Source organism: Chiloscyllium punctatum, chromosome 5 (genome assembly GCF_047496795.1).
Source record: "Chiloscyllium punctatum isolate Juve2018m chromosome 5, sChiPun1.3, whole genome shotgun sequence".
Classification (NCBI taxonomy): domain Eukaryota; kingdom Metazoa; phylum Chordata; class Chondrichthyes; order Orectolobiformes; family Hemiscylliidae; genus Chiloscyllium; species Chiloscyllium punctatum.
This window is the reverse complement of record NC_092743.1, coordinates 34893569-34921403: the sequence shown is the minus strand read 5'-3', so window position 1 is coordinate 34921403 and position 27835 is coordinate 34893569. Positions and strand designations below refer to the sequence as shown.

The 27835-nt window shown below is 41.5% G+C and overlaps 1 protein-coding gene across 2 annotated transcripts in view; it reads right to left on the bottom strand.

Annotated features, from left to right (window-relative positions):
* Positions 1-27835, bottom strand: part of LOC140476973 (corticotropin-releasing factor receptor 2-like) — a 211056-nt gene that overhangs the window by 71668 nt on the left and 111553 nt on the right. For both annotated transcript variants that reach the window (XM_072570019.1, XM_072570020.1), the window contains one exon: positions 25532-25617. In XM_072570019.1, coding sequence (XP_072426120.1) covers positions 25532-25617 — 86 coding nt within the window. The remainder of the gene's footprint in view (positions 1-25531; positions 25618-27835) is intronic.

Genomic DNA, 27835 nt, shown 5'->3' with positions numbered 1-27835 from the left:
CTAGTCCTCCCTGTATTCCATGAGATCTAACCTTGCTAAGCAATGTCCCATGGGGAACCTTGTCGGACGCCTTACTGAAGTCCATATAGATCACATCCACCACTCTGCCCTCATCAATCCTCTTTGTTACTTCTTGAAAAAACTCAATCATTTTTGTGAGACATGTTTGACTGGATTAAACTCCATCTGCCATTTCTCCACTCAACTTTCTAGCTGATCTATATCCTGATGAACCACTCAATATCCTTCCTCATTATCCACAACCTCAACAATTTTCGTGTCATCTGCAAACTTATTAATCAGACCAGGTACATTTTCATCCAAATCATTTATAAAAATTACAAACAACGGAGGTCCCAACACTGGTCCTTGCAGAACATCACTGGTCACAGGCAGAAAAACCCCTCCACAGCTATCCTTGTGATGAGCAACATAACAAACCTTGTGATGACAACATCATAATTACAAAACAATTAAGAGCTTTACCAATATTGGTGGGAGTTACTGTATGAGTTTTTAAATTTATTTCTTTGTCATAGTCCTGATAAGTGCAAGGTAAAAAGCTTTGACTTCTTGTTTAGTTTTAGCAATCTACATGTGTGTACGCATGTGTACATGTGTGGTGCATATTTGATTGCCTGTATGTGTGTACTTATAGATGATGTGTCTATTTTTATTAAATTGCTTGTGGGAGCAGTTGATTGAAAGAGCTTGTTCAGAACTGACAAAAGTCTTGATTATTCTGTAATTATGATGTTGTCATCACAAGACTTGATGTGTTACTCATAACAGAATTATTGAAGCATTGTTTGTTGGATCCCAGTAGTAGGTTTCTTAATGAGTCCTGTCAATTGACTGTGCTGCCACTGTTACCTAGCTAATAATTGGACATTTATATGTCTATGGAATAATTAGCCATCATGAGAGTTTCAACTGTAAAGCAATTTTATATCCTGTAAATATATTGGAGTGGATCATCTGATTAATGATACATTAGTGTAATGTTTAACTTGAATGATCTAATGTGTTTCCTTGGCTCCTGCCTGGATATAATGGTCCACACATTGAAACTTAGCATAGGCACAGAGGTACTGGAGTGTCACAGCTATCCAGGTAAAAAAGTTAGAAGTGTGCCTACCCCAACTCCAACAGCTTCACAGACATTTAACACGTAGAAGGGTGATTATTGCTTTAAAGGAGGACTTTTGCAGAGTCTGAGCAGGAAATCTTGCCTCAAAAGTGTGATAGGCCTCTGGTTGTAGCAACTCCACTGAGAGTGAACAACTCTCAGTCACGAACGCTGAGGAGAAAAAGCCAGACCAAACTGGAAGTAAGGGGTGGAATTGTCAGGGTCAAGCTAGAAGACACCACTGAGAGAGGGGTGAAGGAGTTGGTGAACTTGAATAGGCAAACCAAAAACAACCAGGGCTGGGGAGAATCAATACCTGCAGATGAGGAACATTGTGGTGCATTGAGGAACATTAAAGAGACACTTCTCCCCATTACCTGTCATGAGCCCATGCAATGAGAACTCAGGGAGCTGACGATGGCTTGAACCTCCCCTCCCCTGGTTCAATTCTGGTAAAAATGTAATGAGACCATTAAGACAGCATTAATCGGCCACTTCACAGCTTTAACTGGCCCAAGGGCATAAAAGACGCCCAACTCTTCTCCTGTTTTTGGTAAAATTACAGTTTGGACAGGGGGTAGCCTGGTGCAAGGCACCCATATCATGTTACAGGATTCTCCTTGTCTGCAAGTCCACCATTAGCTGTCTATAAAAACCAATTTCCACCCTGTTCAATACTCCTTTTTGTGTTGTTCCTTTACTGCTCAAATGTTAAGTGACCCTGAAGGTGGTGAGCACTATTTTAGGGTTTCTTGTGTAAAAGGAGCATTTTAGTTCTTTTTAAATTCATTTGTGGGATGTGAACACGGTGTCTATTCCTGATTCCCAGCATCTAGGCCATGTCAGAGGACTGTTGAGTGTAGTCCACATTGCTGTGGATCTCACTGAAACATAGAAGCACAGAAGATAGGAGTGTAGGCCACTCAACCCATCAAGCATGCTCTGCCATTCATTATGACCATGGCTGATCATTGAGGTCAAAATCCTAAACCCACTCTCCCCCCATATCCCTTGATGCCTTTAGCTACGAGACCCATACCCACCTTCTTCTTGAAGATTCTACCACTGGGTCATGGGAGATCTGATGCAAGATTGTTTCTATATCTTTTAATCCAATTATTTGAAGTTGTGGACGATCCAGTGAAACAGCAGAATAATTGGATTAATACAAATGTAAGATTTCTGTTGCTTTCGCAGAGAGCTGTTCCACACACCAGACTGACTGAAGATGTTCTGAAGAACAATGAAAGGTAGTGACCACAATGGGAGGATTATAGGCATTGTAGCAGGTAGAACAGAATCTAAGGCATGTTAAACAAGGAGGAAAGATAACCAAGTTGAGTTTGAGTTTGATGTATTATTGTCACATGGATCGAGATACAGTGAAAAGTATTATTTTATGTGCTCTAGAGGCAGATCAGATGCATCAGGGTAGCAGAACAGAGTCCAGATTACAATGTTATAGCCACAGAGAAGGTGCAGAGAGGGGACAAGGGAGCAGAAGTTCAATCTACTAAAAGACAGAATGAGCCCCAATGTCTGGGAGTTTATCTTCACACAAAGGGTCAGTTCCATGTGGGAAAAACAGATAGACCTTTGAGGGCAAAATTTATCAAGTCATGGAAGAAAATGTATGCTTCAATTCAATGATGATTAGTTGCTTCTGGACGGAACAACTCAAATGTACTGAAACCATTGATCAAAACATTGGGCCAAAAGTCAGCTGCAGGGTGGGGCAAACAAAGATCAGGGCTATTTCTGGGCTCAAAGCTGCCTCAGGGATTGTCTGGTGAATGGGGGAGGGTTTATTTTCACCAAGAGGCTTCCTTAATTAACACGAAGAGAAGTGTAATGTCCACTGAAGAATGGCAAGTGCTTTCTGGCAGCTAGAACAGCCAACACAGACCTTCCAGCTTCAGAGAAGCAGCTGGCTGCACTAAAGGTAGGTAACTAAGAGGGTTCTTCAATAAGATGGTACCATCCCAGGAACATGCTGAAAGATCAAACAAAATGAAAAGCATCCATGATTCCACGATGGGAAGGCCCTTTGATATTAACCCAGGAATGAACAGGATGAAGGGCATGATAAATAGACCTTGGTGTGTATACAAGTGGAATCTCTGGGGATGGGAGTGCCTCACACAAAGGCATTCAGTCTCTGATCGAGGGATCCAGCACTGGGAGGAGGTGGGATCTTAAAAACCTACCTCATCTACCGCTGCCTTGAACACCTGCTCCTACTAAGCCCCACCCACAGTTCTTCCTACCATCACTCACTTGTCTGAATCCCTGTTTGATCTTAATAGAATGACCATTGAATGACACCTGCATCCAAGCAAGCAGGTAAAGGCAGATAGCCTCTTTGTGTATATCCTTAATACGAGTCTTACTGAGTTTCAATGGTTAACCTTCACTTTAGTGATGGGGTCAAGGGTGAGGGTGTGATCCTGCCTCTTTTACAACAGTCAGTGCTGGACATATATCAGGTATGTGCATGCCACTCAATACTGGTAATTTTGAACTCTGCTTCTGACCCTGGTCGGACATAAAAATTCTGCCCATTCACCCAGTTTCTCTCTTCAAAGAAACTGCTGGATATTCTGCGTTTCTCCAGCATTTTGTTTTAATTTCAGATTTCCAGCTTCCACAGTATTTTGCTTTCAGATAAATGCTTGCTTTTTCTGTTATTACATTACAGAATTGGTGATTTGAATACCAGGCCAACACAATGTCAACCTAGTTGGTAACAGACTAATCACATTCTCCTGCCTCCATGGAAACAGGCCCATTGGGAAGTAAAGTGTTCACAAACCAAAGTTAAATGGGCCTGTGTGAACTAACAAGGACAGTAATGTGAACTATGCTTATGAGTCATTTCTTCTCAAATTATCTTATCTCTTGATTCACCTTTTGTTGTTTTTATTGAACTGCGGCTGTCAATGCAACAAAACTGCATATTCTTTTTATTTTGAATGTAAGCAATGAACATTCTGAAACCAATCTAGAAAATAAGAGGAGAAAAAGACTTGTTTTTTTGTGTAGTGTCTTTCACAACTTCAGAGTGTTGTAAAGTACCACATGGTTAGGTAAATACAGTGAGTTATATGATACACATCAGCCAATGACATAATGATAGTATACTTTAACATCTTATCCAAGAGACTGATATTGTAGCATTCCTTCCATAACAAACTGGTGTGTCAGTCTACCCTATGTCCTTCAGACTCTGTAGTGGGACTTGAGCCTACCAATTCAGAGGATACCAATGAGCCACAGTATAGTGCAGCTTTGATGTAGTGTTAAAAAAAACCCTCTTACTTGAGCCTTTCCACTTCACTTTCTGAAATCAGCCTTTCTTATTGCATTATCAAGATATTTCCATTTCTCACATCAGCCATGCTATGATTATTCTAAAAGAGACTATTTATTTTGAGCCACTTTGTGCTGAATTGTGTGGCTTTATGCTGTGATCTTCATCCTCTAAGAACTTGAGACATATGTTTGTTGATCTGTACTTCTGGAGCAGTTGGTCACCTTAGGTGAGAATATATAGTATACCCACTGCCCTTTCCATCCAATCATTACATTCTAATGCACATCCCCAAATGTGAAACGTTATTCTGGGAATGTCAATTTATCACATTCACTTTACATTGAAACCACCTCATTTTTTTGATTTAGCGGAGGATTATTGATCCTGACAGATTGAACTTGATTCAAACAAAAAAAACTGAGTGATATAATCTGCCCAAAAGAAAAAGTCCTTTTTTAAATCAATGGTAATTTAGCAGAATCCAGATTCAGTTAAACATCCTCCAGCAATATGCAACACTAAAAATAGCCAGACCTTGGATAAGAAGCATGCTTTTATCTTAGTATTTCAGGAAGCCCCTCAAGTGCAGTTGGGACAAGTTCAATCACATCCTTGGGCTGATCCAAATCAAAAGCAATTTGAAGAATCTTTGTAATGTTTGTCAGAATGAATTATTTTCATGTTGAGACTCGCTCTGTCATATTTTATTTGAGCTGAGCTGTGAAGTGATACATGAACTGTGTCTCGTGTAAATTTATTCATGGAGACGTGGTAAATATTTAAAAGCCCGCTTCCTGTATTTAAGTCCAAAATGGAGAATATTCAATTTGCAAAGATTGTGCAAGGAACTGCATGCATCTTTCGGGCAAAAATAAGCAACAGCCAACACTGCTACAAATTATCTTGAGATTGCTTTGACATCTCTGGTTATTTTAAGACTTTGTTAATGCTATGGCCTGGTTAGATTTGGAAATGAGCACTTGGTAAGGATTATGTGAGGATATTTTCAACTGAAACAAAAGAAAAAGCTGAACTTAATGCTGGCTTTTAAGCCTTATGGTACATTTTCATTGCTGGCTTATCCACCTGACTCAGATGGCAACATTAGAAATAAATTTAAATCCTGATGTCACTGATGGGGTAGAATCCCTAAACTATTTTTTACAGCTTTCCGAGCAGACCATATGCTTTGTTCAGTCAGCCAAGATGAGAAGGACCTCAAAAGTAGGAGTACGTTTTTATATTCCGCAAAAACAGTCAGGGTTGCTGCTGCCATGCCTGTGATTAAGAATTTATTTGACGACTTATTTTTTTATAAATCCAAAAACCAGTGACCTGCATTCCAACTCCCATTTTGGCAAGTCAGCAATTCGGGAGAAACTCAATCTAACCATAATAGTTAAGTGGCACAGTAGCAAGTGTATGTGAGAGCAGAACATCACAAAAGGTGATTGATAGGTTAAATAAATGGGCAAAACTGTGGCAGGTGGGGGGAGGTGCATGAGATCAGTCCGAAGAAAGATGGATCCTGAATGGTAAAATGCAAAGAACATTGGAGAAGCAGATTTTTTTGGATTCATTTACAGAGATCATTGAAAGCCACTAATAAGTACAAAAAATAACTTGCATTATTTTGGAATCTTTGCCTCTATTTCAAAGAGGTTAAAATATCAAACTTATGCTACTGTTATATACAAGTCTAGCAGCTAGAGCAGGGCTTTCTAGTCCGAATATCACACATCACAAAGGATAGGTGAGCCTGGAGCAAGTGGTGGTGATGTGGGTCAGCGAGGTTCAGAGGATTAAGAGAATGTAGTTACACATATTAAGTTAGAATGCGAGTAAACAAGACTAAGGAATGATCTAATTAAAGTGTTTGTTCATACTGTTTTGTAAAATTTGGAGGATGCTTTCTACACAGAATTTGGCTGTATTACATTAAAATGATGTTCCTTCTGCTTCCATGGTTTAGACCTTGGAGATGAGGGACAAGGTGACCAGCAACAGCAGCTATCATCAGTGAACATCCCCATTTCTGGCCTTTTCATAGGGAGAAGGTCATTGATGAAACAGTTGAAGATGGTTGCACTGAGGACACTACCCTGAGGAAATCCTACAGATGTCCTGGAGTGAGATGACAACAAATACGTCTCTATTCCGGTGTATCAGGTATGACTCCAACCAGTGGGGGAATCCCCCCAATACTCATTGATTTTAGTTTTGTTAGGGCTCCTTGATGCCACACTCGGTCAAATGCAGCCTTGAGATCAAGAGCAGTCATTCTCACCATGCCTCTGGAATTCAGCTCTTCTGTCTATGTTTTAACTAAGGCCATAATGAGGTCAGAAGCTATTGATCCTGGGGGAACTTAAAATGGGCATAACAGAGCAGGTTATTGCTGAGCAGGTACTGCATGTAGCACTATGATGACACCTTCCATCACTTTACTGATGATCAAGAGTAGACCGATGGAGCGGCGGTAATTGGCTGGGTTGTATTTGTCTTGCTTTTTGTGTACAGGATATTTTCCACATTGTCGGGTCGATGCCAGGATTGTAACTGTACTGGAACAGCTTGGCTAGGGGAGCAGCAGGTTCTGGAGCACAGGTCTCCAGTACTATTGTTGGAATGTTTTCAGGACCCATAGCCTTTGCAGTATCCAGTGTTTCCAACTGTCTCTTAATGTCACGTGGAATGCATTGAATTGGAAAAGACTGGTATCTGTGATGCTGGTGACGGACTGGAGGAGGCTGAGATGAATCGTCCACTCAGCATTGCTGGCTGAAGATTACTGTGAAAGCTTCAGCCTTATCTTTTACACTGATGTGTTGGGCTTTTCCATCACTGAGGATGGGGATATTTGTAGAGCCTCCTCCTCCTCCAGTGAATTGTTTAAGTTTCCATTACTATTCACAACTAGATGGGGCAAGACTGCAGAGCTTCATCTGATCCATTGGTTATGAGATTACATAGCTCTATCTATCACTTGCTGATTATTCTATATAGCATGGAAGTAGTCCTGTTTGGTAGCTCACCAGGTTTTTGGGTATGCTTGGTGTGGCTCCTGGCATACTCTCCTGCCGTCTCTATTGAACCAAGGTTGATCACCTGACTTAATGGTAATGGTTGAGTGGGGAAATATGCCAGGCCAAGAGGTTACACATTGTGCTGGAGTACAATTCTGCTGACTGTTGATGGCCCACAGCACCTCATGGATGTCCAGTCTTGAGTTCCTAGATCTGTTAGAAATCTGTCCCATTTATCATGGTTACAGTGCACACAACACGATGGAGGTTATGCTCAGTATGAAGGCAGTACTGAGCTTACCAGACTTTGTGGCATGCATTGCTTTTTACTGAAGAGGGCAATAAAGATGCTTGTCAATGTCTGGCGAACTGAATACTCAAAGGAGTAGACATATTGCTGCATGCTGCTATGCTACATCATTGTCACAACTACACCAAATGCCAACAGCTTATGTGGCAAATGCAAGTAAAGATTTCTGGTAGGCTCATTTTCGTGTTGATCTCCTGAAGGGGGAAGGGGATGACCTAATTATTATTGCTAGACTATGCATCAGAAACACAGGTAATGTTCTGGGGACCTGGATACAAATCCCACCACGACAGACTTGTAATATTGATAAAAAAGTCTGGAGTTAAGAATCTTCTGATGACCATTGTCGATTGTTCGAAAAACCCATCTGGGGAAAACCCCTTCAGGGAAGGAAATCTGCCATCCTCACCTGGTCTGGCCTACATGTGACTCCAGAGCCACAGCAATGTGGTCGACTCTCAACTCCCCTCTGAAATGGCCTAGTAAGCCATTCAGTTATACTAATCTCAACAAAGAAATGATGAACTATTTGGCACAGTCAAACTTACAGAAACATACCTTACAGACAATGTCCTAGGCACCACCATCAACATCCCTGGTTATATCCTGTCCCAATGGCAGATTCATTTCCAAAAGGACTGTGCTGTGGTCACTCTTACTGATACTGTCATGGACAGATGCGTCTGTAGCTGACAGATTGATAAGAATGAGGTCAAGTATGTTTTTACCTCTTATTGGTTCTCTCACCATCTGCTGAAGACCTAGTCTAGCAGCTATCCTTTAGGACCAGGCCCATTTGATCAATAGTATTGCTGCCAAGCCTATTTTGGTGGTGGGCATTAAAATCCCCATTTTGTACAGAGTACATTTTGTGACCTTGCCACTCTCTGTGTTTCCTCCAAGTATTGTTCAGCATAGAATAATTCTGATTCATCAGTCATGGGAGGATGGTATATGGTAATAAGCAGGAGATTTCCTTGCCATGTTTAATCTGAAGTTAATGTTGAGGAATCCCAGGGTAGCTCCTTCGCGACTGTATACCACTGCACTGTCATATCTGCTGGGTCTGTTCTGCCAAGGGACAGGACGTGTCCAGGAATGGTGATGGTGGTGCCTGGGATATTGTCTGTAAGGTATGATTCTGTGAGTTTGACTGTGCCAGGCTGTTACTTGACTATTCTGTGAGACAAATCTCCACGTTTGACCAAGCTCCGAAATGTTTGTAAGGATGTCTTTGCAGAGTCAACAGGGCTGTTTCTGTCATTGTCTTGTTTGGTGCCCAGGTGGTTCATCATTTCTTTGTTGAGATTAATACAACTGAGTGGCTTGCTGAGGGTAGTTGAGAATCAACCACATTGCTGTGGCTCTGGAGTCAATGTAGGCCAGACCAGGTAAGGATGGCAGATTTCCTTCCCTGAAGGACATAAGTAATCCAGATGGGTTTTTCGAACAATCAACAATGGTAGTCAGAAGATTTTTAACTTCAGACCTTTTTTTCAATATTACACATCTGCCATGGTGGGACTTGTACCCGGACCCTCAGAACATTAGCTGAGTTTCCTGATGCATAGTCTATTGATAATACCATTAGGTCATCATCTTCCCCCTTCAGGAGATCAGCACGAAAATGAGCCTGCCAGAAAGCTTTCCTTGCATTTGCCACATACGCTGTTGGCATTTGGTGTAGTTGTGACAATGATGTAGCATAGCAGCACACAGCAATATGTCTACTCCTTTGAGTTTTCAGTTCACTAAACAGTGACAAACATCTTTATCACCTTCTTCAGTAAAAGTCAAGCATGCCACAGAGTCTGGCAAGCTCCAAATAACTACAAATTGAGGGGCCACTAGGAAATGTAGCTAAGAGCCATAAGAGGCATCTTGTGCAGGTGCATGTGTTTTCCTGCACTTAAAGTGAACTGGCAAAAGCATGAAAGTCGTAGACGTTCCTCTGCTCTGAAAAGAAGTCCTGAAGTGGTGGGTGAGTTGGACTGACAGTAGGCATGGTGATGTGGAAAGGCTGGTGGCTTGCTGATGCTGACTTGCTTGCTTTAAGGGTGGACGAGGACAGGGACGATGGAGCATGCAGAGATGTTGTGATAAAGACAGAGGGCTGAAGGCCCACAGGAGCAAGCAAAAAGAGGTAACAGCTCTGGCTTTCAGGTCAGGGCTTGGTGCCGTGCAGTTTCTGCTGGAAGGAAAGGAGAATTGAAGCTGCTGAAAAAAAAGAGTTGGGCTCAGCTCATAACAGGATGTAAAACCATGGAAACAAGATGGGTACCATTCATTAGTGAGATTTGATTTCACTGTTTAAACATTAACGGGAAATTTGGAAACATTGTTTTCAATGTTGATGGTCTGATGTTTCCATTTTTGCTGCATTTTGTCAGGCTGTTCACTATTGACCACATCACTAAAAAGGTTGAAAATTCTGCCCAGAGGATTTGAAACTTACTAGTGACCCATTAACATTATTCTATCAATTTGTACTTACAGCAGACATTTATCTTTTGAGTCATAATCCCCTAAACTTTTCCTCATACCAATATCTTAAGGCAACAATACATGTTACACTGACGAAATTTAGGCAGTAGTAGTACTACTACAAATGGGCTATTATGTCCCCATCAGATCACCCTGACACGTTTCAAAACCTGAAATTTGATTATTCTTCTACTGAGAGTAAGTGAGGACTGCAGGTGCTGGAGATCAGAGTCAAAACGTGTGGCACTGGAAAAGCACAGCAGGTCAGGCAGCATCCAAGGAGCAGGAGAGTCGAAGTTTCGGGCATAAGCTCTTCATCAGGAATGATACCTGATGAAAGGCTTATGCTCCAAATCTCCTGCTCTTCGGATGCTGCCTGACCTGCTGTGCTTTTCCCGTGCCACACGTTTTGACTCAATTCTTCTACTGAGCCTAGTAATAGTTCCATGGTTTAAAATTCATATTTTACAAAAGAATTAACTTGCCTTTGTACAGTGTCCATTGTAAATTCATGCTTTCCCAAAGCATTTTATAGTCAATAAAATCTTTATGACATGTAACCAATGTTATAATTTTGGATATAAAGCTGCAGTGGTGGAAATACCACCCAAAGCTCAGATGTACTATTCAGATTTAGGTAAGCACACTTGATAAAAATGTAGTGCTTTTTTTTCTGGTTTGCTTCATTATAATGAAAAACTCACTCAAGTAGGTAATCAAATGTACACCAATGGGTGAACACTAATTCTGCTTTTAGGTGTTAATGCAATGTCAGATTGGTGAATAGGTTGGGAATGTAATGAGGTATTAAAGGAATTTATTTGAACAATCTCTGAAGTATTGCCTGATTTGAAGCTTAAAGTGGAATAACTTAGGATATAATTCTCAAATTGCTTCACTGTCACTTTCCTTGTGTAACATAAATTATTTATCCCCCATGTTTCAGCATATTCCTTTTTTCCTTTTCCCATACATTTTCTGATGCTCCTACGGATTTGCCTCTGGCTCATTAGTTCTTCTCCCTCATGTTTTGTTATCACCTTCGGAGTGAGGTACCATTAGGAGGTCAACAAGAAAAATGAGCCCGATAGCCCACCAGAGATCTTCAAGTAAATGGAATCCATGCAATTCATTTGTGTTATGTTTAGATAACAGAGGAATATTATTACATGTATCTGGGATTGTTCTTTTCCTTAGAATCCCTACGCTGTGGAAACAGGTCATTAGGCCCAACAATTCAACACCAACCCTTCAAAGAGTAACCCACCCAGACCCATATCCCTACCCAATTACTCCAAATTTACACCTAACTCATGCACCTAAACTATACATCCCTGAACACTATAGACAATTCAGCATCGCCAATTCACCAAACCTGCACATCTTTGGATTGTGGGAGGAAGCCAGAGCACCCAGAGGAGACCCACGCAGACACGGGGAGAATGTGCAAACTCCACACAGGCAGTCACCCAAGGCTGGAATCAAACCCAGGTCCCTAGCGCTGTGAGGCAGCAGTGCTAACCACTGAGCCATCGTGCCACCCATAGAGAAAACAAGAAAGCAGCTTTGCAAGCGGAGGGAAACAGCAGCAGCAAACAATATGTATCTGCAATTTGCAAGTTCCCATAGAACAGAAAACAGGAAAAAAAAATTTCCAAATAAACAGTGAGTACTTCCAGTTGGCCAAGTTCATGCAGGCAGCCAAGTGATTTGAACTCGCTCTATCGACAGGATATTTCAAATTTGGGTGGCCACACCCTGGACTAAATAAAGTGTTCTGAAATTCAAACTCCAAAAGAAAACATGGACTGCATTCAGGAAAAATGCATGGCCAACAGAACAAATATTAAAGCAAGTTTTGAGCCAAAAATAGAAAGGAACACTAAGTACAGTGCTGAATTTCCTCACAGCACCAGAGACCCAGGTTCAATTCCACCTGTCTGTGTGGAGTTTGTACATTCCCCTCATGTCTGTGTGGGTTTCCTCCCACAATCCAAAGTTGTGCAGCTTAGGTGGAGTGGCCATGGGAAGTGCAGGGTTATAGGGATAAGTTAGGGACATTAGGCCTGGCTGGGATGCTCTTTGAGTGTCATTGTGGACTTGAGAGGCTGAATGGTCTGCATCCACACTGTAGGGATTCTGTGAACTGGAAAGCTATGGATCTAACATCCACGTTTAAATCTTTGCAAACAAAAGTTCATGGAGTAAGCAGCAGTTAAACAAGCAGCGAAGGTACTGATCAAGTTGATAATGACGGGTTACACAAAGTCAATACCTCTGGCTTATTGAAGATGACCAAAAAGATCCCACAGCAATGTGGAAGCCACAGAACACCAGCTATTAATCTAACATTAGATTTAACTTTAGAATTCATTGTTAAGAATTGATCATCTATGGGCAAAAGCCACAAGAATCAATAGATAAATTTATCAACAGATGCTGAAACAAGGACAATGAGTATAATTTTTCAGAGTTTGAATTGTCAGAGTGAATAGTGGAGTTGGTTATTGTTTCAACACCGACTGAAAGTGTTCAAAAGAAAAGCCCTTAGGGAATAAAAAGGACACAGCTTTGATTTACTGCTAGCAGATGGTGAAAAATCTGAAACTATTATTACTGGACAACTAAACCTGGAGATGTTAGTTGTAGCAAACAGTATAGACCCTGGAGGGGTCAGAAACAAAGCTGTGTGCAAAGAGTGGTGTCGTGCACCCATCATGAAGCAGTCCTGCATCCCAAGATCTGTGCAAGGTGTATAGTATAGAAGGACACTCAGCTCACCAATGCAACAAATCTTCAAAGATGCAGCTACAAGTGGCCAAATAAAAGACATAATAGTGGCTATGTACATGGTATGCCAGAACCAGCAGCCACAACAATGTAAAGAACTCCTACCCTTCACAAGGTTCCACAAATCAGTCATACAGCATAGAAACAGAGCCTTTGCTCCAACTATCCAATCTGAACATAATCCCAAGCTAAACTAGTCCTACCTGCCTGCTCCTGGCCCATAACCCTCCAAACGTGTCTTATTCAGATACTTATCTAAGTGTCTTTTAAATGTCATAACTCTGCACACATCCACCTCTTCCCCTAGAAGTTCATTCCACACACAAACCATCCTCTGTGTAAAACATTTGCCCCTTATTCTTTTTAAATCTCTCTCCTCTCACCTTAAATATATGCCTTCTAGTCTTGAGTTCCCCCTTCCAAGGGAAAAGACACCTGTCATTACCCTATATATTCACCCCTCATGATTTTTAAAAACCTCTATAAGTTCTTTGGTCCAAAATCACCAGAAGTCTATTTATCATAGATGAAGACAACTGTAGCTTAGTCACGGATTATTTAATTAAATTTCAAGTTGTCCTGGAGGCAGCTTACACATGACAGTCACATTGAGTACCATCTGTTTGATGCACCTGAAGAAATCATTTCTTACAACGGGCCCAGTGTCTCAGGGCCATGTGTGTCAAAATGGGGTTATGAACCAAATCTCCCTGAACAAATGGTTCACACTGTTAGATCACTTATCCTGTTAATGATAACACAACAAGATTTTCATGACACCACGATACACCTCAGGCTGGCCATTTTCATCAGACAGGCAAGTGAGAACGACATTGCTAAGCTACCATCCATGCCAATTCTCTGAGATTCAGAACGCACTCCTCAACAAAGAAGAATGAAGATAGAGTGCATGACTGGAAAGAAAATGTGGCACTACCTCAACAACGCATAGGACAAGAGTTCAGACTTAACTCCCATGTCCACATTGGCAACTTGGTTACCCACAGAGACTTCCAAAGTGTGCAGTGAAACCAGGTCTTATTAAGTCATGATTTGGAGATGCTGGTGTTGGAGTGGGCTGTAAAAAGTTAAAAATCACACAATACCAGATTATAGTCCAACAGATTTATTTGGAAGCACTAGCTTTTGGAGCGACGCTCCTTCATCAGGTGGCACTGATAATACATCCACATACCCAGAATAGATAAGGTTGAAATCTATATTTTCAAAGGTTATACCATAAAAACCTAAAACAATAAATGGACACATAGACTTCTGGACTTGTAAATCCTTATGTTTGTATAACCAATTTTGCTATAACCCAATATTTAAATGTTTTGACTCATAACATGTGTTACCACCTTTGGGGTGATATCCCTTTAGGAGATCAATTTGCAAACGATTGTACTGCAGTAATCAAGGTACAGGCCTTATCTGGAGATTACTCTGGGCTGTAATCACAGTAGATGTCAATAAAGTCACCAAAGATCTTCACATAAATGGAATTTAAAAATATTAACAATATTATTGAACCTTACTTTTTTCTCCTTTTCCAGTTCTTTTCCTTTCCTTTTCTTCCCCCTCTTTCTTCTTTGATCAATCCTTTCCTTAATGTCCCATATAACCGTTGCCTTCCTCTTTTTATCAGTCCTATTTGTTTATGTTCCTAATATCCCTTCCTCTCTTCCCTGTTTTAACTATTTCCTTTTGTGCACCACATTCCTTTCCCTCCCCCTTTTCCTTTATCATTTTTCATTTTGTTCCCTGCAGCACTTTCCCTCCCTTCCATCTTCTTCCTGATCCGTTCTCTCCTTTACAGGATCCCTTTTCTCTTCCTCTTTTTTTTGACAGTATGAATTGAAAATGATCCCTCGGTGGTCAGGAAACAGGAATTCAGACCATTCCCACATTTTGAACCTGTACCTGGGGATACTCCATGGGACATTCACTCCCTGAGAGGTTCCCACCTAACTGACAGGGAGACGGGTTCCCTGTTTAATTCGGACAGGCAGGCAGACTTTCAAAGTTGGAGGGGGAATCAGAGACCTTCTCGCTTGGGAGCAGCAGCAGTTTGCAATGCACTTAGTCAAGTGCCAACAGAACACTTCAATGGAAAGCTGCCTCAGTACCCTTTCACAAATATTTAATTAGTAAACAATTACAAGAACTAGGCTACTACTATCCTGGTGGAGAAAATCCTTTCCTGGATTACCTTTAACTGTATCTGCATCAAGATGGTTTCTGGGTCTGATTGGGTGTTCTGCCTATGCCCAGTCTTCCTGAAAATTTCCGCTTATAGGTAGTTATTTCAGGAAACCAGAGTCTTCATTAAGGAGGTCAACTGGAATCTTTAAATTGCTGTTATGATTACCTGCCTCACAGGGGCTGGTGCCATGAAATTCATTGGAAAACTGGCATGCTACCCTTATTTGTGAATCCTATCTATTGTATGTGCTATGATGCCAACCACTATCAGCTTGTGGTAGGGCTATTTTGCTGGCATCTCCCTCTTGCTTTGGCTCCTGAAATAGTCAGTATTTTGCCCATCCCATGACATCATGAGATCGGTGGAGCTTAATGCAGTCTCGAACATTTCATGACCTTATACAACACTGTTCAGCCCCACTCCTGAACCAAGATCAGAACTGATCAAACACAGAAATTGCCAGAGAAACTCAACAGATCAATTTGCCATCAGTCCTCAGTTCAGTTTGTCAATGTTTTTTTTTGTGTGGTGCACTTATTGAAATTGTAAAGGAACTATTTTCTGAAGATATTTTTTGAGATCTCTGTCCTGGTTTTACTTTGCCTACCCAACTTCGAGAACGCATTACTGATTAGATAATAACCTATTGTACTTCTCTGAAGAAAATAAAGCAAAAGGAAGCAGTTGCAGGCAAAAATCCAATTTTTAACTAGGCTACAAATGCTATAGGAAGGATAGAAAGGGGGGCAAGACAGGAGGGGGAGTGACGTTTTTGATAAGGATAGCATTACAGCTGTACTGAGGGAGGATATTCCTGGGAATATCCAAAGAAGTTATTTGGATGGAAGTGAGAAATAAGAAAGGGATGATCACCTTATTGGGATTGTATAATAGGCCCCCTAATAGTCAGCGGGAAATTGTGAAACAAATATGTTAGGATTTCAGTTATCTATAAGAATAATAGGGTGATTATGGTAGGGGATTTTAACTTTCTAAATATGGACTGGGACTGCCATAGTGTCAAGGGTTTAGATGGAGAAGAATTTGTCAAGTGTATACAAGAACATTTTCTGATTCAGTATGTGGATGTACCCACTACAGAAGATGCAAAACTTGACCTACTCTTGGGAAATAAGGCAGGGCAGATGACTGAGGCATCAGTGGGGGAGGACTTTGGGGCCAGTGACCATAATTTTATTAGTTTTAAAATAGTGATGAAAAATGATAGACCGGATCTAAAAGTTGAAGTTCTAAATTGGAGGCAGGCCAATTTTGACAGTATTAGGCAAGAACTTTCAAAAGTTGATTGGGGGCAGGTTTTGACAGGTAAAGGGGCGACTGGAAAGTGAGAAGCCTTCAGAAATGAGATAACATGAGTACCAAGACAGTATATTCCTGTTAGGGTGAAAGGAAAGGCTGGTAGGTGTAGGAAAAGCTGGGTGAAAAAAAGAAGAAGCTTCTGTCAGGTATAGGCCGGATAGATCGAGTGAATCCTTAGAAGAGTATAAAGGCAGTAGGAGTATACTTAAGAGAGAAATCAGGAGGGCAAAAAGGGGATATGAGATAACTTTGGCAAATAGGGTTAAAGAGAATCCAAAGGGATTTTATAAGTACTTTAAGGATAAAAAGATAACTAAGGAGAAAATAACACCACACCTTCCACTCTGATCTCCAGCATCTGCAATCCTCACTTTCTCCTAGAGAACAGGGCCCCTCAAAGATCAGCAAGGTAGCCTATGTGTGGAGCTGCAGGAGATACTAAACCAGTATTTTGCATCAGTGTTTACTTGGAAAAGGATGTGGAAGATATAGAATGTGGGGAAAAAGATGTTGACATCTTAAAAAAAATGTCCATATTACAGAGGAGAAGACGCTGAACATCTTGAAATGATAAAAGTGGATAAATCCCCAGGACGTTATCAGGTGTACCCTATAACTCTGTGGGAAGCTCAGGAAGTGATTGCTGGGCCCCTTGCTGAGATATTTGTATCATAGATAATCACAGTTGGAAGACTGGATTTTGGCTAACGTGGTAAGATAAAGCCAGGGAACTATAGATCAGTAAGCCTGACATCAGTGGTGGGCAAGTGTTGGAGGGAATCTTCCCACTACTCCTGACCCACTCCAATTTGCTATCGGACCAACAGATTCACATCAGCTACCATATCACTTGCCCTTCGCTCCTCCCTAGAGCATCTTGATAACAAGAACAGCTATGTAAGAATCCTACTCATTGACTAGAGTTCAGCCTTCAACACTATTATCCCCTCGAGACTAATTACTACACTTAGTGATTTCGGATTAAGCCCCACTCTCTGCAACTGGATGCTCAGTTTACTGACCCAGAGGCCACAATCAGAGAAGATTGGGGACAATATTTCATCCTCACTAACACTCAACGCTGGAGCCCCTCAGGGGTGCATATTCAGCCCCCCGACTGTACTCACTGTATATCCATGACTGCGTCGCCAAATACCAGACTTATGCCATTTACAAGTTCACTGATGACACCACCATAGTCGGTTGAATCTCAGATGGTGATGAAACAGACTAAAGAGGGGAGTTGGAAGACCTGGAAAAATGGTACACTGAGAACAACCTAGCTCTCAATGCTGGCAAAACCAAGGAATTCAATATTGACTTTAAGCACGATGTTACTCATGCCCACCTACACATTAACAGCACAGTGGTGGAACAAATGGAAAGTGTCAAGCTCCTGGGAGTGGTCATTCACAACAAGCTTTCTTGGACTCTTCATGTGGATGCACTGGTTACAAAGGCACAACAATGTCTCTCCTTCCTCAAGCAGCTGAGGAAATTTGGCATGAGGGCAAATATCCCTGCCAATTTTTATAGGCCATCGAGAGCATTCTGTCTGGATGTATCACTACCTGGTTTGGCAACTGTACCATTCAAGATCAAAGACAGTTACAGAGAGTGGTGAACTCGGCCTGGACAATCACAAAGGCTAACCTCCCATCTATAGAATCCATCAACCAGGCCCATTGTCAAATAAAGACCGCCAGCATTCTCAAAGATCCATCCCACCCTGGAAATGATTTTCCACAATCTCTACCATCGGGGAGATGGTACAGAAACCTGAACACATGCACTAGCCAGTTTTGAAACAGTTTCTAACCTACTGTTAGAATACTGAATGGACTCACAAACTCTCAACATTCGCCCGTACCTGTATTTTTGTTTTCGCCACTGTTTGCCTATTATTTACTTATCTCTGCTACTTAACTCTGTGATCTGCCTGTATTGCTCATAAGACAAAGCTTTTCACTGTGCCTCGGTACACGTGACGACAAATTCAAATCATTGTTGTGGTTCTGTTCGCTGAGCTGGGAATTTGTCTTGCAAACGTTTCGTCCCCTGTCTAGGTGACATCGTCAGTGCTTGGGAGCCTCCTGTGAAGCGCTTCTGTGCTGTTTCCTCCGGCATTTATAGTGGCCTGTCTCTGCCACTTCGGTTGTCAGTTCGAGCTGTCCACTGTAGTGGCCGGTATATTGGGTCCCGGTCAATGTGTTTGTTGATAGAGTCTGTGGATGAGTGCCATGCCTCTAGGAATTCCCTGGCTGTTCTCGATTTGGCTTGCCCTATAATGGTAGTGTTGTCCCAGTCAAATTCATGTTGCTTGTCATCTGTGTGTGTGGCTACTAAGGATAGCTGCTAAGGATATGGTCTCATTCGATGTAACGGCACTATTCACCTCCATCAACAAAACACTAGCCAAAGAAACAATAGCCAACTTGCTGGACAGACATAACAGACAACAGGACGTTGAACCTATCAACAAAGACGGCATACTTAAACTACTGGACTTGTGCCTCACAACACACTTCACATTCAATAACCAAATATACGAACAAATCAACGGAACACCCATGGGCTCACCCATCTCTGGACTCAGAGCAGAAGCACTAATGCAAAGGTTAGAACAAACAGTCTTACCACAACTTCAACCCAAACTCTGGGTCAGATACGTGGATGATACCTTTGTAATAATTAAAAACACAGAAATAGAGAACACACACCAGATCATCAACGCCACACTCACAGGAATCCGATTCACTAGAGAGGAAGTAAAGGACAACCAACTCCCATTCCTAGACGTGATGGTACAGAGAACACCGAACGGAGAATTCACCACAAAGGTTTACAGGAAAGCCACACACACAGACCAAATCCTAAACTATGAAAGCAACCACCCCAACACACACAAACGAAGTTGCATCAGGACACTATTCAAAAGGGCCACAACACACTGCAGCACACCAGAACTACAAAAAGAGGAAGAGGAACACCTATACAAAGTATTCGCCAAAAACGGATACCCTCGTAATTTCATCAACAGATGCCTAAGGGAGAGACAACGGAACGAGGACATGCCGCAATCCAAAGGACTAGCCACACTACCATACATCAGGAGCATTTCTGAACTGACAGCCAGACTACTGCGACCACTAGGACCCATAACAGCACACAAACCAACAGCCACGCTCAGACAACAACTCACCAGAACAAAGGACCCGATACCCAACATGAGCAAAACTAATGTAGTGTACAAAATCCCTTGCAAGGACTGCACAAAACACTACATCGGACAAACAGGAAGACAGTTAACGATCCGTATACACGAACACCAACTAGCCACGAAACGGCACGACCAGCTATCCTTAGTAGCCACACACACAGATGACAAGCAACATGAATTCGACTGGGACAACACTACCATTATAGGGCAAGCCAAACAGAGAACAGCCAGGGAATTCCTAGAGGCATGGCACTCATCCACAGACTCTATCAACAAACACATCGACCTGGACCCAATATACCGGCCACTACAGTGGACAGCTCGAACTGACAACCGAAGTGGCAGAGACAGGCCACTATAAATGCCGGAGGAAACAGCACAGAAGCGCTTCACAGGAGGCTCCCAAGCACTGACGATGTCACCTAGACAGGGGACGAAACGTTTGCAAGACAAATTCCCAGCTCGGTGAACAGAACCACAACAACGAGCACCCGAGCTACAAATCTTCTACCAAACTTTAAATTCAAATCAATTTACATGTATTTGAAAAGGCAAGGACGGATTAGGGATAGTCAGCATGGCTTTGTGTGTGAGAGGTCATGTCTCATGAACTTTACTGAGTTTTTGAAGAAGTAACAAGGAGGATTGATGAGGGCAGAGTGGTGGGCCTGATCTAAATGGACTTCAGTAAGGCATTCAACAAGATTCCTCATGGTAAACTGGTTAACAAGGTTAGATCACATGGAATACAGGGAACTAGCCATTTGGATAAAGAACTGTCTCAGAGGTACAAGACAGAAGGTGGTGGTAGAGGGTTGCTTTTCAGACTGGAGGCCTGTGAACAGGGGTGTGCCACAAGGATTGGTGCTGGGTCCACTGCTTTCTGTCATTTATTTAAATGATTTGGATGTGAACATAGGAGGTACAGTTAAAAGTTTGCAAATGACACCAAAATTGGAGGTGTAGTGGACAGTGAAGAAGGTTACCTCAGAGTACCACAGGATCTTGATTAGATGGGCTGAGAAGTGGCAAATGGAACTTGATTTAGATAAATGTGAGGTGCTGCATTTTGGGAAAGCAAATCAGAACAGGACTTACACACTTAATGGTAAGGTCCTGGGGAATGTTGCTGAACAAAAAGACCTTGGAGTACAGGTTCATATTTCCTTGAAAGCAGAGTTGCAGGTAGATAGGATAGTGAAGAAGGCACTTGGTATGTTTTCCTTTATTGTTTAGAGCATTGAGTATAAGAGTTGGCAGGTCATGTTATGGCTGTATAGGACATTGTTTAGGCCACTTTTGGAATATTACATGCAATTCTGGTCTTTGTGTGAAACTTGAAAGGGTTCAGAAAAGATTTACAAGGATGTTACCAGGGTTGGAAGGTTTGAGCTATAGGGAGAGGCTGAATAGGCTGGGGCTGTTTTCCTTGGAGCATCGGAGGCTGAGGGGTGACCTTATTGAGGTTTATAAAATCATGAGGGGCATGGATAGGGTAAACAGACAAGGTGTTTTCCCTGGGGTAGAGGGGATAGGTTGAGGTTGAGAGGGGAAAGATATAAAAGGGATATAAGGGGCAACTTTTTCCATACACTCACACAAACGATGGTGAGTGTATGGAATAAGCTGCCAGAGGAAGTGGTGGAGGCAGGTACAGTTGCAGCATTTAAAAGGGGTCTGGATGGGTAAATGAATAGGAAGGGTTTAGAGGGGTGTGCACCAAGTGCCAGCAAACGGGACTAGATTAGGTGGGATATCTGGTCGGCATGGACGAGTTGGACCAAAGGGTCTGTTTCCATGCTGTACCAACTCTATGACTCTGTGACTCTAAGTACTGAGAGGCTTTATTAACAAATTCCTTCAGCATAATGCTGGGTCAGCCCTGTAGCAACAGTATATTATTAGGCACAAAACTTAGAACTGCGCAAATTAAAGAGGTGTATACATCCTTTAATTCAGATCTCCTTCAATTTTGTAAGTTCCTGATGCTGCTGGAACATTAGCTTTTGAAAAAAAAATTGCCATCTAGCTTTATGTTAAAATTTACTTCCACCTTTCCCCCAATGACCCTACAATATATATGACAGGTGACTAGATGGTGTCAAATTTAGTCTTGCTGTTTGAACGTAAATCTGGTGATGCAGCTCCAATGTAAAATCTGTCTGAGTTTCATTTCCAATGAACGCAATAAAATTTAGCTCACTGATGCCAGTCTGACAGTCAGGGCACATTGAAAATCCACACCTATATTCTTAATATAGTGTGAAGACCATGTTGAGTTATATTCTGGTCAGGTTCCATTTGGCTGAAAGAATGTAATCTTCAGTCCAGCTGATGTCCAGAATTCATTAGACATCACTCCAAACATCTATTCTTCACAATTTGCCTCAATGCACTAGATGTAATCAATCTTAGACAAACAATTCAGAGATTAGTTGGCAAACAGTGAAAAGAAATTCAATAAATGTGTCAGTGTATGAGCTGGAACCAGAGAGATATCAGATTGACACAACAAAGCCACTCATTCACTAATGCTGCGCAGGGAAAAGGACCCACACATGTGCTCAATTTACATGTCGTTCTGATCCCACAATGTCTCTTAATGCCTTCTGAAATGGCTAAGAAATCTATCCTTTTATTTAAAAAAATATTTTTTTTCATTGTCTTATCTCTTACTAATTAATACAAATGATAAGAGGACAGAGGATTAAACACAGTTTTAATGACATGCTGCTTTCGTTCATTTTTCGTAACCGACAGTGTAAGAGAACAGAATCATATGACATTACATCAATTCATTAGTGGCATGCATATTAGCATAAGCATCTATTTAAATGATTATATTTTACACACTAAGAAACACGCAATCACAACAGTTCTTATTGATAAAAGTGATGAAGTAGTTTTGAAGTGAAATTGCCATTGTTACACACAAAAAGAAATCAGGAGCTGGAAACAGCAACTGAAATGAATAAACAGCCAGTTATTCCATTTCTGGTACTATTGTTTGAGGGCAGAATATTAGCCAGAATGGTACTACTCTACTTGTTTTATAGGTTTTTTTTTAATATCAAGCTCAGCTTGCATGTAAAATTTGTTGTAACTTTAAAAGAGCAACCCTAACAACATGGTTTTACCTAAGTGATGCCGTGGGGTGTCAGACAAGAGTGAAGCTGGAACCAATGGTCCTTGTTGACTCAAAGCTAAGCTTGTCACTAACAAGGCCAAATTGACACTTACGAGAATCAGTGACAATAACAAGTTTGCTGGTAAAACTTGGAGCATTCACCCGAAAATATGCAGCAAACTTGCACATAATAGGCTTAGTGGAATCTAATTAAAGATGGCAACAAGCCCAAAAGAAAGCTTTCTTTAGCAACTCAATAATCGAAATGTCAATTATTCTTAATGGTACTCTGTGGTGAAGTATACATGGCATTAATAATATATTGTAACTCAACAATGACAGAATTCTAACAAATACAAAAGCTTCCCCAGATTTTCTGGGGGGTTATGTAAATAGAAAGTGCTCACTTTTTCAAATTCATTACAAGCTCTTTGCATTCAATAGGTACAGCATGTCAAGGCCAAATTATAAGATAAAAATGATGCAGTAGAATTTTAGCAGGATTTCTTATATAACTTCAGAAGAAAATCCATAGAAACAGTGTAAATAATCATTTACATTGTTGGTCCCAGGTCTGATATTCTGCTGCAGTTATACCGTGAGATAGAGAGAACTGCTGAAGAAATTTCAGATCGACATTTTTAAGTCCAAGAGAAAGTCACTCAACTCTTACCCTCTTTTAACATGCCATTGTCCCATTTTTGAAATGAATCCAAGCATTTCCTGAAGCCATTACTGCTGTCAACTCAAATCCTGTCTCTGAGAAATGACCAGCTGGGTTTGAATTTATGTAATGGCTTTCATGTCCTTAGGATATGTCAAAGTAAATGCTTTTTGATGACATTTACCTACTTAACCAATCGGGGGTGTTGCCAATGGCCTTGGGGGGAGATATGGCATAGGGGAGTTGGGGGTGTTGTTGACCTTAGGGAGGAGTCTGTCCCAATAGACGAGATTACATTCCAATACATCCCAATAATTGACAATCAGTCGGTTGGTGGTGGAGCAGGTTGGGAGGTCTCATGGAGGCGAGTGCTAGTGGTTTGTTGCCAGGCAGGTTGAGTAGGATCAAGGGCCTCAAGGTGGGGTAGATTGGAGGCCTCGAGGTGGGGAGGCTCAGTGACATCAAGGTGTGGAGGATTGGGAGTCTCGAGGAGAGGAGGGTCAGGACCCGAGGTGGGGATGGTAGAAAGTCTTGAACTTAGGAGGTTCGGCAGTCTCAAGGTGGGGATGGAGGGAGCCTCGAGATGGGGAGGGTCAGGAGTTGCCAGGTGGGGATAGTAGGGAGTCATGAGCTGAGGAGGGTTGGTAGTCTCGAGATGGAGATGGTAGAGAGCTGGGGAAGGTCAGGAGTCTCGAGGTAGGAATGGTAAGGAGTCTTGAGGTCGAGGATGGTAGGGAGCCTCGAGGTGGGGAGGTCAGCAGTCTCGAGGTGGGAATGGTCGGGAGTCTTGAGGTAGGGAGGATCGGGAATCTCGAGGTGAGTGAGTGAGTGATCGTGGTCAGGTAATGCATTGAACCCAAGGCTGGTAGTGCACAGATGAGGAGAAGGTTGGGGCAGAAGTAGACTGAGGCTTCATGGTGTTGTGGAGAGGGCACAGTTGGAGACCTGTTGATGGGGCAAGAGGAATGTCAGAGAGCTGGTACTGTGGTCGGCTGGGTGGAGGATTCTGGTGTCAAAACCCAATGGTTTCTTAAGCACCTTTATCCAGAAGGCAGAAATGAAGGGACTTACGTCTTCAATCCATCACATTCGCATCTCGATTAAATTGCTGCAACTCCCATTGCTCACGTCATCCAATTGCAGTAAATCAGCTCAATGATATCTGACCAATGCTGTGCAGAACAGCATCGTTTGACATTTGGCCTAGTGAGCCTGGGACTAACTTTGACTTCACTCTTCCCATGTGAAGCTGTTGAAACATGAGGTCATTCCATCATTTGCCAATATATTCAGTTGCATGTTCCCCTGATGAGCTCTGATTTCATTTTTCAATCATCAGTCTAGTTCTGCACCGTATGTGGGCAATGAAAAACACACTAAATGTTGCCTTCCACTCCCCACACTGAAAAGCAATATTCCTCAGTAAATAAAGTGTTCCCCTTAAAAGTATAACTATGACTGAATTGGAAACTTCCATCAAGTAAATCAAAGTGGGTCCAGAAGCCTGAGAGAAGGTTACAAGCTTTAGGATATGTTGAACTCTACATCACCCAAAATCATGGCGCTTCCATGTAATTTTGAACAACTATTAAACAAACTTGTTACCATCTTAGTATAGGAGGCGAAAGGTGCTGGGAATGGCCAGCCAGAGGAGTGCTAAGAGGCTGATTGTTACGAAAACATAAAGTCCGGGCTGGGCAGGTGTTGTAGGGCAGCATTGCATTTTCAGTAGCATTCAGTTCAAGGTCAGAATAGCTGAAGATTGGGAGCAGGATACCCAAACTCATCCTCACAATGTTTGTGCATGGCCCACTGGTGAATTTGAGAATAAAATGATAAGGAACATGAACCCTCTCACAAATAAAACAGACGCTTATGAGTTGAAGGAAAAGGCAGTGCGATAGTTAACAATTACAGTCCATAGCAAGAAGACCAGACTAACCTTCTCCTCTAAGATGGGCTCACAGTGGGAGTAATTGATTCTAGAGGCCCATGTTCCATTTCCGGTACATTCTCTGTACACACTTCCTGTAAAAGCAAAAAAAAAACTTCATACTATCAGGTCTGTGACGAGAAACAGTGGAAATAAAAGTGAAAAGTTATTATTTTGTGTTCATTCAGGGGTGTGTCGCTGGCATTTATTGTCCATCCCTAGTTGCCCTGGAGAAAGTAATAGTGAGCTGTCTCCTCGAACCATTGCAGTCCATGTGCATTCATTATTTTGATAAACAAAAGGTTTTTTAAAATCTTAAACTTTTCGAAGTTTAGTCACTTTTATAGTTAAAAAACAAAAGCAAACTCGTATGAAGGAAGTTCCCACAAACGGCAAATAAAAGAAATTTAAAATGAGCAGACCATCTGTCTTAGATACTATTTATGGGATAAATATTTTTTAGAACAGCAGGGTGAACGCCCCATTGACATCTTCAAAATAGTGCCATGTGGTGGCATGTAGTGCAATTATAGTGACTAGAGAGGCCTTTCAGTATTTCATCTGGAAGATAACATCTTCAATATTGCAACACTCCTTTATACCACTTCTTTCCATAAAACAAAGAAAGTTTGAGAGTGGCAAATAACTCTCTATCATCAACCCATTTCACATTGGCACCCAAATAAAACTTCTATTTTCCTTCCACCCTTTACAACTTTTGACTTTCATCCTTTCCTTAGATCTCCCAGAGTGAGTGAATTATTTGCTTTGTAAGTATCTAATATGAGACAGTAAAAGAAAATCCTATTTCTTAATTTTTCTAAAAAGCAATGTAGAAATCTTGAGCTGAGCTTCGTTTTCATGCCAGCACTTCATTTTTTTGAGAATGCATGCTAATCAAGGTCAAACAACTTCTGTATCTTGCAATAGACTGCCCTGCTAATCATTGCAGTTGACAGCAGATGTGAAGGTATTTCATGCTTTGAGACTATTTCAAATCCTACTGCTGCTGAGAAGTATTTGAAGGGCTGACTCCATATGAGGATTAAAGAGCCACAGCTCTTTAACCCTCATATGGTAAAATGTTTAGGATCAGCATGTTATTGCCTGGAAGATTTCCACAAGTTCCACTTTATAGCAATATGACAAAAAAAAATTGCTAACGGGATAATTTACAACTTCACTGGGGTCTAATCTGACAAGGTGGTTACCTGTTTGTTACAGAATCCGCTTAATTTTAGTTCAATTTGGAATGAGCATGAGTTAGGTTCTATCACTGTCCAACTGCCCCTCACTTCAAAGTTCAGTCAAGTTTTTCACCTTCCATTAGCATCCAGCATTTCCCTCTGAAACAAGGAATATCAGAATAGAATAGTGTACTCAACTATGCGGTTGATTACATGTATACCATTAAGGCTCACATCAGGCAAGTTGTCATTTAGATGGCACACTACCAAGTTGGGGCTTTGGGCCCAGCATCCCAATTGGGCAGGGGGAGAGAGAGAAAAAACACTCCCACAGAAAGAAGAACGTGCCACAGCATTCCTTTAAACTCAATCTCTCAGTGAAAGTACATAACATGGTAATAGATCATTGGAGCATTTCGCAATGCATCAAACATAATGGCTGTAGGCAATATCTGTCAAAGTGCATAACCTGAACAGCTCTAGAAGATTCCACTTCACTGGCCCATATGCAATTAAGTACAATTTTCTATTGAACAAGACTTTCAGTCATCCATAATGTCAAATAAGCTTTGCTGAATGTGTGTCAAAGTTAAATCTAAATTCTATTTTGTCCTTGTCTGGTGATAGACAGCCCATCTCTTTCATTGGAGGTAGAACAAGTGTCCACTGGAGAATAAGGTAATTTAGAGTGAGTGATTGCAAATAAAGGGGTTCAATTGTCAGTATCTTCAGACATTAAAAACTGCGAATATGCTGTGGTATTGTGGTATCTGGACCCAGCTGACCTGCTGTCCAAAACTCCAGCAACAGAGACTGACAGCTGGGAGTTACTGATAACAGGGATACAAAAGTGTTCAATGCCAGATACTTATTGCTCAGGCTCACAATGCTTGAAACAGCCACTCTAGATGTAGCAATTGCTGCCAAGTGTCCTGAGAATTGTTCTTATGCATGAGTCAGTGCTTCTGATGAGGATGGATAAATGACCTACAAAGAAACGCTTGCTTTCATTTATTTTTTAATCTAATGCACTGAACAGGAAATGGATGGGATTGGACCTGTTGGCCATATTACACTCAACTCAACTTTATGTTTTATCAAAATCCTGCCCTAATGCACAACAATG